This window comes from Elephas maximus, chromosome 13 (assembly GCF_024166365.1).
Source record: "Elephas maximus indicus isolate mEleMax1 chromosome 13, mEleMax1 primary haplotype, whole genome shotgun sequence".
Lineage (NCBI taxonomy): Eukaryota > Metazoa > Chordata > Mammalia > Proboscidea > Elephantidae > Elephas > Elephas maximus.
In genome coordinates, this window is record NC_064831.1 from 30,145,717 (window position 1) to 30,160,578 (window position 14,862).

Consider the following 14,862-nt stretch of genomic DNA (forward strand, 5'->3'; position numbering starts at 1 on the left):
GTTGCATTCATCGTCAAAATGAACATTTCCAGCTCCTGAATTGTACACTTTAAAATGATAAAAATAGTGCATTTTATCCCATTAAAAAAAAAAAAAAATTGATGTAGCTTGGAAGAGACAGCAGCAGACCTGGGTCATTGTCCCTTGTCAATATCCTAAGTGTATCTTGGGAAGCAAGGCCCTGAATCATTCCAAATTGTCAAAAACTAGTCATTCGCAAACGCTTGTGCTTGGGTGCTGACAGCTGTGGCTGTAACTGGGAACTAATTGTGTGAGATGCAGGGCTCAGCTGAGCTTATCCATCTCGAGTGACATGATGCAGGTGCTCCCAGAGGCCAGCATGAGCTGTTGTTATTGAAGGGTAGTCACCATTCATCAGAAGGTGGGACCATATGCATGACTGAGGGGCTGGAATGCATGGTCAGGACTCTGCGGCCAACCTAGTGGCTTTTGCTAAGGCCCTGACCGTGATTGGGGGGCGGGGCGGGGGACGACTCCTTAGAGGCAGCGCAGGCTAAATGAGAACCTTTCCTTTGCATCTCTTACATCCTCCTCAGTCAGGTGCCTAAGTCAGCAAGAACAGGGTTTAACCTCATTTGAGTTCCTGGGACCAGGGCAGGTGCTCTAATATCTGCTTCAAGTGCAGAGAAGCTCCTGGATCACTAGCCATTATTCCCTTTTTCCATTTGTACTTGGGACAGTGAAGCCATGGCAGTTTAATGAGAAGACAGACGGTGTCACAGCACTTAAAGTAGATGACAGGATTTCATCCACATGTGCTAATCAGCAGCAGACAGTTACGGCAGCAGCATCCTGCTTTATTGTTAATTACCCGATTTTATTAACCTTCAGATGCTTGAATTGTTTTTTAAAGATTTACCCATGGCAATTAACTGCTCCAATTTATCTCTAATACTGCAGGCACTTGGCTTGAATATGCAATGAGAACTCTCATTTCGAAGCTGCAGCAGCAGAGAACTGCTACAATCTACGATGAAACAATAGAGGGATTCAAGCGGTACACTGCTCATTTTCCAAGGCCTCTTGCTGATTTTATAAATTTTATGATTCCAGAGAATCACAATGACCCAACATGGAGAAAGTGTTCAAAACATATTCTGAATAGCGCCACTCCCCTCAAACAGGTGCAAACTCTTTAGATAGATTTAAATTTTAATGTGATTTGATGAGATGCATTTGGTAGAAGGATGGGGAACGTTTTTAACTGAAGGGTTCTCTAGCTTTACTAGAATCAGTAGCCCGTGGTGTCCGAGGGTCTTTATTACTGAGGTGGGCTCAAGAAATACATCTTTTGCAATTCTTTGCTATTTGTCCTTAGAGCAATGACAACAGATTTCTCCTTCTAAATTTTCTCTAAGATTGGTACCATTGAACCCAAGCCATTGCCGTGGAGTCGATTCCGGCTCATATTTACCCTATAGTACAAAGTAGAACTGCCCCATAGGGTTTCCAGAGAGAGCCTGGTGGATTCAAACTGCCCACCTTTTGGTTAGCAGCCAAACTCTTTGCCACTAAGCCACCAGGGTTTCCCTAAGATTGGTAGTGCTATTTAAAAAAAAAAAATCATAGTAATTTTGAAAGAGCCAACCTTTATCTCACTTGGTAGCACCGCTGAAGTAGACACCTGGGAGTCACCCTACATGCCCCTCCCCACCAATCCATCCAACCAATCAGCTCATAAATGGTGCTTCAAGCCTTCCTGGTCTCCTCACACTCTAGATCAGGCTGGTTTCCTTGCCTCAGGCTCATCCCCATTTAATCTAACCTCACCTCCCCATAAAGGAGTCTCTGGGTAGTATAAATGGCTAAGGGTCGTCCGCTACTAACTGAAAGGCTGGAGGTTCTAGTCTGCCCAGAGATACTTTAGAAGAAAGGACTGGAGATCTACTTCCAAAAAATTGGCCATTGAGAACGCTATGAAGCAGGGCTCTACTCTGACACACATTGAGTCTAGCTACTTTGCAAACGGAAATACAAATCTTACCTGGGCATTACAACGCCCAAGATCCTCAACTAGCTCCTCAGGACTTAAAACAGACTCAGGTTCTTTAAAATGACACCCAGTGCCCTCTGAGATTTGACTCTTTACCTCTCTAGCCCATCACTCATTACTTCCTGGCTCCTGGGAACTCCAGGCTGATGTAGAGATGGACATTCTCTTCACTTTATTCTCTCTGCCTTATTCCACTTTGTCCGTTCTGCATAGGATACTCATCTCCTTTCTACAATATATATACACTACGGTCTCACTAATGAAAAAACAAACAAAACCCTATTCAAACACACAAACGTATTCATATGTGTTTGCAGAAATGTTATTTGTTTAAAAAAAAACACACACACACATTTTTAATGGTTACCCAACAATCGGCTATATGGATTTACCATAATTTAACCATTTCCCTAATATTGCGTATTTAGATTATTTCTAATTTTTTGTTACAGGTAATAATAATTGCAATTAACATTCTTATACCAAATCTTTATCATCATCTCTAGTTATTTCCTTGGATATATTCCTAATAACGGAATTACTGGATCAAAGGATAAGAATTTGCCAAATTGACGTAACCTTTCTGAAGAGCAATTTTCCCTCCCACTAGCAGCGTATAAAAATATCCTACCATATCCTCCTCAGTACTGATTATTATCTTTTTAAAAACACTATAGCCAATTTGAGAAGATTTGATTATTAGTGAAGCTTAACATTTTTTCTCATATGCTTATTAGTCATTTATATGTCCTCTGAATTTTCTGAGTTCTTTGCCCATTTTTCTTTTGTGATATTCATAATTTTCTTAACTTATAAGTAATCTTACATAGTAGGAGTTTGCTGGAGTATTTCAATTAAGAGTTTTACAGCTACTCTTATAAACTGTATGATTAACAGCTTTCTTTTTGTGTTATCTTCATTCGTTTTTGTTTATGTGTTTCATACATGAATTGGGCAGCTTTCTATCTTTTCTTATGATCCAGAAGCATCTATACTCTGCCATCAGATCGGTTTTTTACAAGTTTGAAAGAATTCAGCCTTAAATGAACTCTCACCAGTTTCTTTCGACATTATTTCTCTACTCAACTCTCACTCAGCTTTTCTTGTATTTTCTTGATCATTTATAATTTCCTAGATCAACATCCACTTCATTCAGACTTTCAACACATTAGCGTAATAGCCCATAGAATCCATTTACCCATTAAAAAATCTCCTTTGTATCTATACTGATGTCTCTTATCAGTCCTAATTTATTATATTTTCCCTTTTTTGCTTTATCAGATGTCAGAGATTATCTATTTCATTAATTTTTTTAAAAAAGATTTAGCTCTTGGATTATTCATCAATTAAATTGTTTTACTATTTTCAAATTCTCTAAGTTTATCTTTATAATTTTATTTCTTTTGTGTTCTCTGTGTTGATTTTGTTGTTCTTTTCCTAACTTCTTGGGTTGAATTCTTTTTGAATAAATGCAAATACTTAAATCTATAAAATTTCCTTCTGGGTACAGATTTGATTTTACCCTATCTACACATTTTTACACATTTAATAGACAGTTTCCACTCCACTTTTAATATTTTGTGAATAGAATAATTATGCTATAGTTTTTTCCTTGACTAAATCGTGCTTTTCTTTTTTTAAGGTTTTGGGTTTCTTCTGTCTACATGTGTTATTAGCATTTTATTAAACAGTGGTATGAGAACCTGGCCTACAAAATGGAAAAACACAGTGATGTTTTCTTTGTGACCTAGTATATGATCAATTTGACTTATTCAAATTCTCACAATCTTAATAGATTAGCTTAACAGATTTTAGCACCTGCTTTTTTATTTGTGGGAGGCAGATTCTCAAGTGAAAGAGTGCTCTTTTTTCTGAAAGTCATCCTTTCCTCTCCAGGCCTATCAATGCTACCTTAGTACCATCTCTTATCCTTTATTATTTGGACAACTCACTAAACCAGATTTGGGGGTCTCTGCCTCCAGCCTCTGCTACTCCATGCCTCCATAAAGCAAAACAACGACAATAACAACAACAACAACAAAAAACAGTCGCCGTCAATTCCAATTCATGGCAACCCCATGTATGTTCGAGTAGAACTGTGCTCCACAGGGTTTTCAATGGCTGTAATCTTTCAGAAGTATATCATCAGGCCTTTCTTTTGAGTACCTATGGGCGGATTTGAACTGCAAACCTTTCAGTTACTAGCTGAGCACTTAACCATTTGTACCACCTTGCCACTAAAATACCCATCTCCTGTTTGAAAGGTTTTAATGCATCTTTACTACATGTGGAAAGGAGCCCTGGCAGCGAAACAGTTAAGTATTCAGCCTCTAACAAAAAAATTGGCAGTTTGAACTTACCCAGCGGCTCTACAAGACAAAGACCTGCAGGTCTGCTCCCATAAAGATTACAGCCAAGAAAACCCTATGGGAATGGACTCCACAGCACCCAACAACAACTGCATGTGGAATTTAGGTCAAACATTTTGTTAATAATATTCATAACTCATTCTACTCTCTCCCCATCTACCTTTCCAGGCTCATCTCCTATATTCTCCAGCCCACCTGTATTCCCATCCGTACACTAGCCGAACTGTGCGACGAGACGTTTGCAGAATTCCATGGCACCCTTACCTTTATTTACGGATGTCATCTAATTATCATTATTTCTAATTCTATGTGATAGCCTCTTCAGATACTATATTTAGACCAGTGTCTACAGTAGGTCTCCTAATGTTTTCGAAACTTTACTCCTGTATCAAGTCAGATCCCCAGACAGCTACATGGCTGGGCTATGTTTTAAGTGGAACTGAAGGCAATGCTTCCCAGCACTAGTACTTAGAATGTGAGCTCCAGGAGCAAACAGCCTCAGCATCCAGTAAGAGCCAGTGTGAGACATGGTCCTAAGAAGAATGCTCAAGCTGATTTTAAAAGCTGACCGTTTAAAGCTCTTTCTACAAAACTTACATGGTAACTCTTCCTTGTAGTACAATGCGTGGAAAACCTTGTTCTTATTGATAGACTGGAGTGCTTCCAATTAAATAACTAAAGATCTGTAATCCATGGTGTCTCTCTCTTGTTTTAGCCCAGGATGCTATTTTCTCCAGGTCGAGCCTTTATGATGTATCAACTGTCTTTGTGACTTAGACTGTCCAAGCTTCAGTTTCTTCACTTGTAAAATGAAGGTAACTAACATTTGCTTTGCAAAGTGGTGTTTGAGGAGCCAGGCATGGTGCCTGGCACACTGTCTCAACATGTACTGACTGACTTCCATGTATAAGATTGCGTGCTTGGTGCCGGGAATATATTGAACAAGGCCCCTGTCCTCACATTCTAGAGGGAAAGCCAGAAATCAACAAGTAACCCAATAAGCAGATGATGGCAGGCAGACCATGGTGAGTGCTACGGAGGAAACGAAGAAGGTGATGTGATGGAGGGTAGTGGGTGGGAGACAAGGCCCTCCTTAGCACAGTTAAAGAAGACTGCTCTTTAAAGAAGAAATTTAAGCTGAGACATGAAGGATGACAATAAGCTAGCCACATCAAAAGGGAGCAAGAGCATCCTAGGCAAAAGGAATAGAGGACAGCCAGGCTGAGGCGGGAGAGGACTTGGCAAGTTCTAGGAGGCCAGTGGGCTACAGCATAGGGGGCAGAGAGAAGGGTAGGAGATGAGTAAATAAGGGAAATCCTGGTGGCGTAGTGGTTAAGAGCTATAGCTGCTAACCAAAAGATCAGCAGTTCGAATCCACCAGGTGCTCCTTGAAAACCCTATGGGGGAGTTCTACTCTGTCCTTTAGGGTCGCTATGAGTCGGAATCGACTCAACGGCAACAGGTTTGGTGTTTGCTTGTTGACTAATAATCACTCTGCTCTAACACTCCCTTGCTGGCCTTAGTGGCTTTATTGTACCTGGGGCTTTTTTTATTATAAGCCGTTTCAGATACATTTGAAGTCGTCAATATATAAAGAAAAAAGGTCAATAAAGTCACTAATTAGCAATAACTTTAATAGCTAACATTTATTGCAGTCCCTGGGTGGTGCAAACAGTTAACACACGCTTCTGCTAATTGAAAGGTTGAAGGTTTTAGTCCACCCAGAGGTGTCTCGGAAGAAAAGCCTGGCGATCTACTTCTGGAAAATCAGCCACTGAAAACCCTGTGGAGCATAGTTCTACTCTGACACACATTTATTTCTCCCAACAGTCCTATGTGATAAGTACTATTGTTGCTTTACTTCTACAGATGAAGAAAAAGGAGACAGAGTTTTATAAGACCTGCCACAGCTAACACAGCGAGTAAGCTGAAGACCAGGAATCTAAACCAGGTGGTCTGACTCCTGAGCCAGCTCCCCTCGCCACTCCACAAGGCTGCCTCTTAGGGTTACATAGCGTTATGGACTGAATGGTGCCCCCACTAAAAGATAGGTTGGGGTCTTAACCCCTGATCCCTGTGAACACGACCTGTTTGGAAAGAGGGTGTTTGAAGATGCTATCAGTTGAGTTAACATGAGGTCACACTGGAGTAGGGTGTTTCTGACCAAATCTGAGTGGTGTCATAGAAGAGAGGAGGAAAGACAGCCAAGGGATGAGAGAGTTATGCTGCAGCTGCAAGCCGAGGATCACCTGGGTTAGAGGAGGCTGAGAGGCAAGGAAGGACCTTCCCCTAGAGCCTTGGGACAGAGCATGGCCCTGCCGACACCCTGAAGTCGGACTCCCGGCCTCCAGAACTGTGAGGCAATAAATTCCTGCTGTTAAAAGCCATCTACTTTGCGTACTTCGCTGAGGCAGCCCTAGGAAACTAATATAATCAAAACCCATCCAGGTCGATCAGATTTCAAGTCACAGAGACCCTATAGGACAGAGTAGAACTGCCCTGTTGAGTTTCCAAGGCTGTAATCTTTACGGAAGCAGACCGCCACACCTTTCAGTTAGTAGCTGAGCGCTTTAACCACGGTGCTACCACAGCTCCACGAAATGAATATACATAGCTAATGTATAAAGCTAGTACACATAAACCAACCCCGTTGCCATTGAGTGGATTCCGACTCAAAGCAACCCTACAGGACAGAGGAGAACTGTCCCATAGGGTTTCCAAGGAGCAGCTGGTGGATTTGAACTTCCAACCTTTTGGTTAGCAGCTGAGTTCCTAACCACTGTGCCCCCAGGGCTCCACTGATAGCTAGTATACATAGCTGTCAGTTAAATGATGACACGCACCATGTCCTTCTTAGTTTATAACAGTTACTGTGTCTGCCAGGAGCAGAAAAAATGTTTGGAATTCATAATCTTTAATTTATTATCAAGGATTCACATTATTTCCAAAGTCTATCTAATATTAAGGAATAGGGTCTAAGAGTAGGACAAGAAAAAAATTTCCCTCACTAGAAAAATAAAGAACTCTAATTAACATTGTAATAATCATTCTCAATTTGCAGGACTTATCCATTATTAAGTCTTCATCCATAATTCATTACACAGATGTTTATGTGGGTCAACGTGTGCACAGCTTGCAAATAGCTACTGTTTTGCTCTCCTGGGGATATCAACAATACGCTAAGTAAACACAATGAGATTGACTTTACTCTTTAAATGATTTGGCTTAGCGAACGTACACAGGCAAAACAGTCTGAAAAAAAATAACAAAAAAAAAATTTTTTTTCAATTACTGAGTTTCCAGGTAGGGTTCTGTTTCACTATGTAATCTCTGATGTACTCAGAGCCTACCCAAATGTAAAAACAGGTGCTCCACTTACATTCCCATCGTGGTTTGGGCAAGAGAGAGGCTTCCCTGCAGCCACAGCGGTGACCGTCTCCAAGATGGAAGACTCCTCAGCATTGCTGCCTGGTGTTCGCTGCAGCACATCCATCAGGTTGGTGATGAAGAAGTTGTTCTGGAGTGCGGCCACCCCCTTCTCGGGCAGGATGGAGGTCTGGCGGCACACAGGGCAGGAGAGGGTTAAGCTGTGGGCAGGGATGTAGTTCTGCAGGCACCTGTGGCAGGAGCAGAGGTGGGAGGACAGTCAGCACAGGCGGGTTCTTGGGACAGACCACCACTTCTCACATGTACCATACATGTTCTCAGCAACCATATGGACCACTCTGCAGAAACTCCCTTCATGGTCTCCTTACTAGGAGAATGGTATTTCAAAAACCAAGAGATAACCTGTACTCACATTGGCCTTATAAGCTGATTGGGCAACTGATTATGCTCAAGGAAAATAATGTCATTGACTTCTGTAATGTTTTCTGTTGTTGTTAGTTGCTGTTTGAGTTGATTCTGACCCATGGCAAACCCATGTGTGCAAAGTAAAACTGCTCCATAGGGTTTTCAAGGCTGTGATTTTTGGGAAGCAGATTGCCAGGCCTGTCTTTCGAGGTGCCTCCGGGTGGCTTCAAACTGCCAACCTTTTAGCTTGTAATCAAGCACTTAACCATTTGTGCCACCCAGGCTACCTAGAGCCACACAGTGTGGTCCATGGGTGAGCAGCAGTGGTCTCACCCAGAAGCTATGGTAGAAATGCAGAATCTCAGGCCCCACCCCAGACCTACTGGACCAGTTCCCCAGGCTATTTTTGTGCACATTAAAGTCTGAGAAATTTTAATGGGCTAGAATATCTGGTATTGTACTCATGAATTTGTAGACTTTGACAACTGGAAGAAGCATGTCAAATTTTTTTTGTTAGCATTGAAATTTTTACATAAGAATCATAAGCAGATCACAGATATTGAAAAACATGTCAAAGTGGAAATGGTTGAAGCAGGGATGAGACACCCCAACATGACCTCTTTGCTGCTCCCGACAGGCTCCATGACACCACACTCACCTGGCTCTCCTGTCTGCTCTATCTTTTCTACTAAGTCAGTTCATTTCAGAGTGGATCAAGGTTCTGCCATAAGCCCTCTTCTCTCGCTGGGATATTAGATCCGTATACATGACTATAAGCAAAATGCTCACATTTGTATTTCCTCCAACAAAGGTCTCCTCTGAGCCCCAGGTCTATATCCCAACCATCTTCTTGACATCTCTTCTTGGATGTCCCACAGGCCCTGAAACTCAACCATGTCCAACACCAAACCCATGATCTGCCCCAAACTATGTCCTCTTCCCATACTCCCTATCTCAGTGATAGCCTACCCACTCATGTCAGCAAACCAGAATCTAGGAGTCATTCTCCAGTCTTTCTCCTTCATTTCTCACATCCAACCCATCACCAAAGTCTGTCAGTTCCTAATTCTCTTCATCTCCAGTCCTCTCATCCATCACATCAGCCTTGCTGGGACTTCTGCAGTAGACTCGTGCCTGGTGTATCCTCTTCCACTCTTATACTTCTCTAACCCTTCTCCACTTTGCAGCAAAGTGTCTTTTTCATACCCAGAGCTAATCATTTATATCTCCCTCCCTTCTCCAGTTTTAAAGAGTAAAATCAAAACCCTTTCATAGCTTCCACTGTTATTACAACAGGGCAAAAACCCATATATGGTAACATGGATTATGCACCTACATGATCTGGCAACTACATATCTGTCTCTTCCCCTTATTCACTCATGTCAGTCACACTGGGCTTATTTAAGGTCTTCCAAAACACCGTGGTCCCTCTCATTACAGCGTCTTTGCACACAACTGAAATTCTTTCCTCCTGCCCACTCCCTTTAGCTTAATTTTTAGTCATACTTGGGCTGCTTAATCACTTCTGCAGGGAAGCCTTCGTGATTTGAGTCAGCTCCCAGTTATATGGTTGCCTGTGTACTTCTGGTATTTAGCACTTGTCATTGGTTTAATTTCATATTAATCTGAGCAATTATGTCGTTCATGACTGGCTCCTCCACTAGGCTGTAAGCTCCATGATGCCAGGCACAGTGTCTGGTTTTGCTCTTCTTCCAAGCCCCATTGTTGGTGTTTTGGAAGATACGGGGGTAAGAGACTGACGGTGAGGAGCAGCTGAGTGAGCAGCTGCTGTGTGCGGCCAGCAGGAGGTGGGGGCAAGAGGTCCTAGGGCTCGCTTTCCTGACAGTTAGACAAGTCCTCAAGTTTTGTCGCTGCATAAACAAAATGACCATTTTCCCATTTTAAGGAAAGCTGCCAGCATCTCCAAAAGGAAACACTTTCAATGCACTGGATGTTAAAACACAGCATCATACAGGGACTTACCGTCTCTGCATCTCACAAATCTCCACAACTAGCTATTGGCTGGGGAGCGCAGGTGAGATGGCTTAGATCCAATCGAGAGGGTAAGGGGCAGACCCAGGGCAGCCCAGAAGCGTTGCTCCTCACCTGGTTAGAGCAAGGAAATCGGAGCCAAGAAACAGCAGACTAAGCACTGAACGCAGGGGAGTAGGGCAGCTCTGCAGAGCTCAGAATGAGTGGCTCTTAGTGCTGGGTATAAGGAGTGATAACCCATGTCACCTGCTGACAGTCAGACAATGATCTGTCTATGCACGCTCTGAGGCACAAGGACAACTAGCTAGCATTCACGTTTTAGCGACTCATTTTTGGTTTTTTGGTTTATTGAGTGAGCGGGCAAAAAAAATCACTCTCCGTTTAATCATTTTGGAATATGAATGACAAAGTACTTAAGCCCAAATATAAAACGAACAAAGTAAAAGTTATTGGTGCTATATGTGCTACCACAAGGAGCCCTGGTGGCACGATGGTTAAACGCTCAGTTGCTAACTGAAAGGTTGGTGATTCAAACCCACCCAGCTGCTCAGGGGGAGAAAAGACCTGGCAATTTGCTCCTGTGAAGATTTCAGCCTAGAAAGCCCCATGGGGCAGTTCTCCTCTGGCATTAAGGGTCGCTATGAGTAGGAATTGACTCTAAGGCACACAACAACAGCGTGTGCTACCACTAAAAGAAACAGACACAAATCACACACGCACACACACAGAACCATAACAACCCAAAACAAGATGAAACAAACAAAAAACCACAAGAGTAACAAATCCACCTTCTTACTCCATCCATCCCTACCGCCAAGCATGCAGTTATTCTTTTGCAACTGAGACCTTCCAAATAAATCAACTCAAAGAACATCCAATCAGATAACAAAAGGTATGTTAAATTGGGTGACAAATGTAATTAGCATTGACTTGAAGCTGTTGGAAACACCAATTTCCTCGTTCTATTTTTTATTGTAGGAAGTAAAGCATTTTAATTAGGTATCAAATAACAAGAGACAATACACCTAACAAAATGCTATGAAACACAGTTATCATATTTGTTCTTTAAAAATATATATGACCTTACTAAGGAAATACCTAAATGACACCAGAGATGAATTAATGGCATTACTAGCAAACTTTTTATGTTTAATTGCTTATATGGTAAGTTAAACGATTGGGTAAAGGTTTTTCTCTGATAATAAACCCAGTGGAAAAAAAACCATTCAAGAAGACTAAGGGAGTGTGTTTTCCTACATAGCAAATTACAGTCAGGTAATTTACAATTATTTCATGTATACAGCTTTTTTCTTTATCTAGAAGTGATAATGTTCAAATGTGCCATTTAGTGTGTGGACTATGAATCAAAACCTATGGGAAGGGGAAGACAAAAAAAAAAAAAAAGAAATAACCAAACCAGGTGCAGTCAAGTTGATTCCGACTCACAGCAACCATATAGGGCAGACTAGAACTGCCCCATAGAGTTTCCAAGGAGCACCTGGTGGATGTGGACTGCTGACCTTTTGGTTAGCAGCCATAGCTTTTAACCACTACGCCACCAGGGTTTCCACGGGAAGGGAACTCTGCCCTTTAACTAACTCTTCATACAGGCAACTGCTTTATCTGATTCATTATATAGAAGGAAATGATAGGGGGAGCTGCCACTGGCAAAAAGTGTTTCCCAAAGAGTAGAGGGAAACTTTTTAAAAAATATTTAATCTTAAAAGACTTAATGCCCTGTCTCCCATGGAAATGAATCAGTAGTTACCCAATCGCTTTCTCTCACTTATAATTGTATGAAATAAAGAAAATAATTGGCACCTCGTGATTGTTTCTAGATGTTTACCAAAAGCACAAAAGACCCACTGTCTCTCAGAGGTAAGGGAGAATTCTGAAAGAACCCTGTGGTGGGCTGTAGGAGGTCAGCTGGCGAAACTCCCTTCTCTGAACACAAAGGCGGCTTACCTCTCGCAGAAAGTGTGCAGGCAGGGGAGAACCTTGGGATTCTTGTACCGTTCCAGGCATATACTGCAGATCAGAAACTGCTTGTCGATCTGACGCACCACAGGACTTGGGATGTTGGTGCCTTCACTGGCCATCCTAGACCACTGACATGGGGGTCCAGTTGTCTTTGACCCTGCACGCTGCTGCTGTTAGACAGAAAAAACAAACAAAAAAAACGGAAAAATATATAATAATCTGTAAGTACAAATCGGTCGCTGACACATTCATTATAGGCATTGCGCTATGAATTCAGGTAGAATTCCATGTTAAACCAGTTGCCCTTGAGTTGATTCTGACTCGTGGTGACCCCATATGTATCAGAGTAGAACTGTGCTCCATAGGGTTTTCAATGGCTGATTTTTTGGAAGTAGATCGCCAAGCTTTTCTTTTGAGGTGACTCTGGGTGGACTCAAACCTCCAACTTTTCGGTTAGTAGCCGAGTGCGTTAACCGTTTGCACCACCCAAAACCAAAACCCATTGTCGTCAGGTTGATTCCAACTCATAGCGACCCTATGAGACAGAGTAAAACGGCCCCATAAAGTTTCCAAGGAGTGGCTGGTAGATTTCAACTGCCGACCTTTTGGTTAGCAGCCAAGCTCTTAACCACTGTCCCACGAGGACTCCGCCCGAGGACTCTAGAATTCCACATTAGTGGACTCAAAATGACCACTGCCAACCTTTATCGCTGTAGAGGCAGAAGTGTCAGTTCTGTGTTGTTTGATTTGTAAATTATTAAAATAATCACACGTTCACTATGCAACAATTACAAATTAGAAGAGGCTTGCTGTACAAAGAGCTATGTTTGCTGGGTTTCAAAGCAGTGGCAGCTGAGGGGACAGATACTTAGCTAGCTATGCCTTGAGCCATGACTATATTTGAATACACATTTACCTTTAGATTCTTATTAAAATCGAATGTCTTTTCCTACTATTGTACTGTTAATATGCAGGGTGGCAAAAATTGGAATTTTTAATTAAAAACTTTGCGTGTGGTTCAGAGTATTTTCTTCAGAGTTAAAGGTTTATAGACTTGGTACTAAAATGTATTTTCCATGGGGCAGGCACAAAGGCTAGAGGTAGTCCTTGTAATAATAATAATTTAAAAAAAAAAGGTCGTATTCATCTGTTGATATTTAAGGGATCTGGTGAAGTGAATTAATCCAGAAGACGTTTCAAATATGAGGGATCTAAATCGTGTCTGTCAGTTTGTCATACTGTGGGGGCTTGTGTGTTGCTGTGATGCTGGAAGCTATGCCACCAGTATTCAGATACCAGCAGGGCCACCCATGGAGGACAGGTTTCAGCTGAGCTTCCAGACTAAGACCGACTAGGAAGAAGGACCCGGCAGTCTACTTCTGAAAAGCATTAGCCAGTGAAAACCTTATGAATAACAGCGGAACATTGTCTGATATAGTGCTGGAAGATGAACCCCCCAGGTTGGAAGGCACTCAAAAGATGACTGGGGAAGAGCTGCCTCCTCAAAGTAGAGTTGACCTTAATGACGTGGATGGAGTAAAGCTTCTGGGACCTTCATTTGCTGATGTGGCACGACTCAAAATGAGGAAAAACAGCTGCAAACACCCATTAATAATCAGAACCTGGAATGTACAAAGTATGAATCTAGGAAAATTGGAAATCATCAAAAATGAAATGGAACGCATAAACATCGATATCCTAGGCATTAGTGAGCTGAAATGGACTGGTATTGGCCATTTTGCGTCAGACAATCATATAGTCTATGTTGGGAATGACAACTCGAAAAGGAATGGTGTTGCATTCATTGTCAAAAAGAACGTTTCAAGATCTATCCTGAAGTACAACGCTGTCAGTGATAGGATAATATCCATACACCTACAAGGAAGACCAGTTAATGTGACTATTATTCAAATTTATGCAGCAACCACTAGGGCCAAAGATGATGAAATAGAAGATTTTTATCAGCTGCTGCAGCCTGAAATTGATCAAACATGCTATCCAGATGCATTGATAATTACTGGCTATTGGAATGCAAAAGTTGGAAACAAAGAAGAAGGATCAGCAGTTGGAACATATGGCCTTGGTGATAGAAACAATGATGGAGATTGAATGATTGATAGAATTTTGCAAGACCAACGACTTCTTCATTGCAAATACCTTCTTTCACCAACATAAACGGTGACTATACACATGGACCTCATCAGATGGAACACACAGAAATCAAATTGACGACATCTGTGGAGAGAGACGATGGAAAAGCTCAATATCATCAGTCAGAGCAAGGCCAGGGACCGACTGTGGAACAGACCATCAATTGCTCACATGCAAGTTCAAGCTGAAGCTGAAGAAAATCAGAGCAAGTCCACGAGAGCCAAAATATGACCTTAAGTATAACCTACCTGAATTTAGAGACCATCTGAAGAATACACTTGACACATTGAACACTAGTGATTGAAGACTGGATGAGTTGTGGAGTGACATCAAGGACATCATCCATGAAGAAAGCAAGAGATTACTGAAAAGGCAGGAAAGAAAGAAAGAAAAGACCAAGGTGGATGTCAGAGGAGACTCTGAATCTTGCTCTTGAGCATTGAGCAGCTAAAGCAAAAGGAAGAATTCATGCAGTAAAAGAACTGAACAGAAGATTTCAAAGGGCCTCTTGAGAAGACAAAGTATTATAATGACATGTGCAAAGAGCTGGAGATGGAAAACCAA

The 14,862-nt window shown here is 41.8% G+C and overlaps 1 protein-coding gene across 12 annotated transcripts in view; it reads right to left on the minus strand.

Moving 5' to 3' along the window:
* TRIM2 (tripartite motif containing 2) overlaps positions 1–14,862 on the minus strand; it is a 198,858-nt gene that overhangs the window by 49,569 nt on the left and 134,427 nt on the right. For 10 of the 12 annotated variants that reach the window (XM_049852752.1, XM_049852743.1, XM_049852751.1 and 7 more), the window contains 2 exons: positions 12,133–12,317; positions 7,763–8,000 (listed from right to left, as the gene is read on the minus strand). In XM_049852752.1, the coding sequence (XP_049708709.1) occupies positions 7,763–8,000; positions 12,133–12,266 (372 nt within the window). In that variant the 5' untranslated portion in view covers positions 12,267–12,317. The remainder of the gene's footprint in view (positions 1–7,762; positions 8,001–12,132; positions 12,318–14,862) is intronic. The other 2 variants (XM_049852744.1, XM_049852750.1) reach the window with 1 other exon arrangement.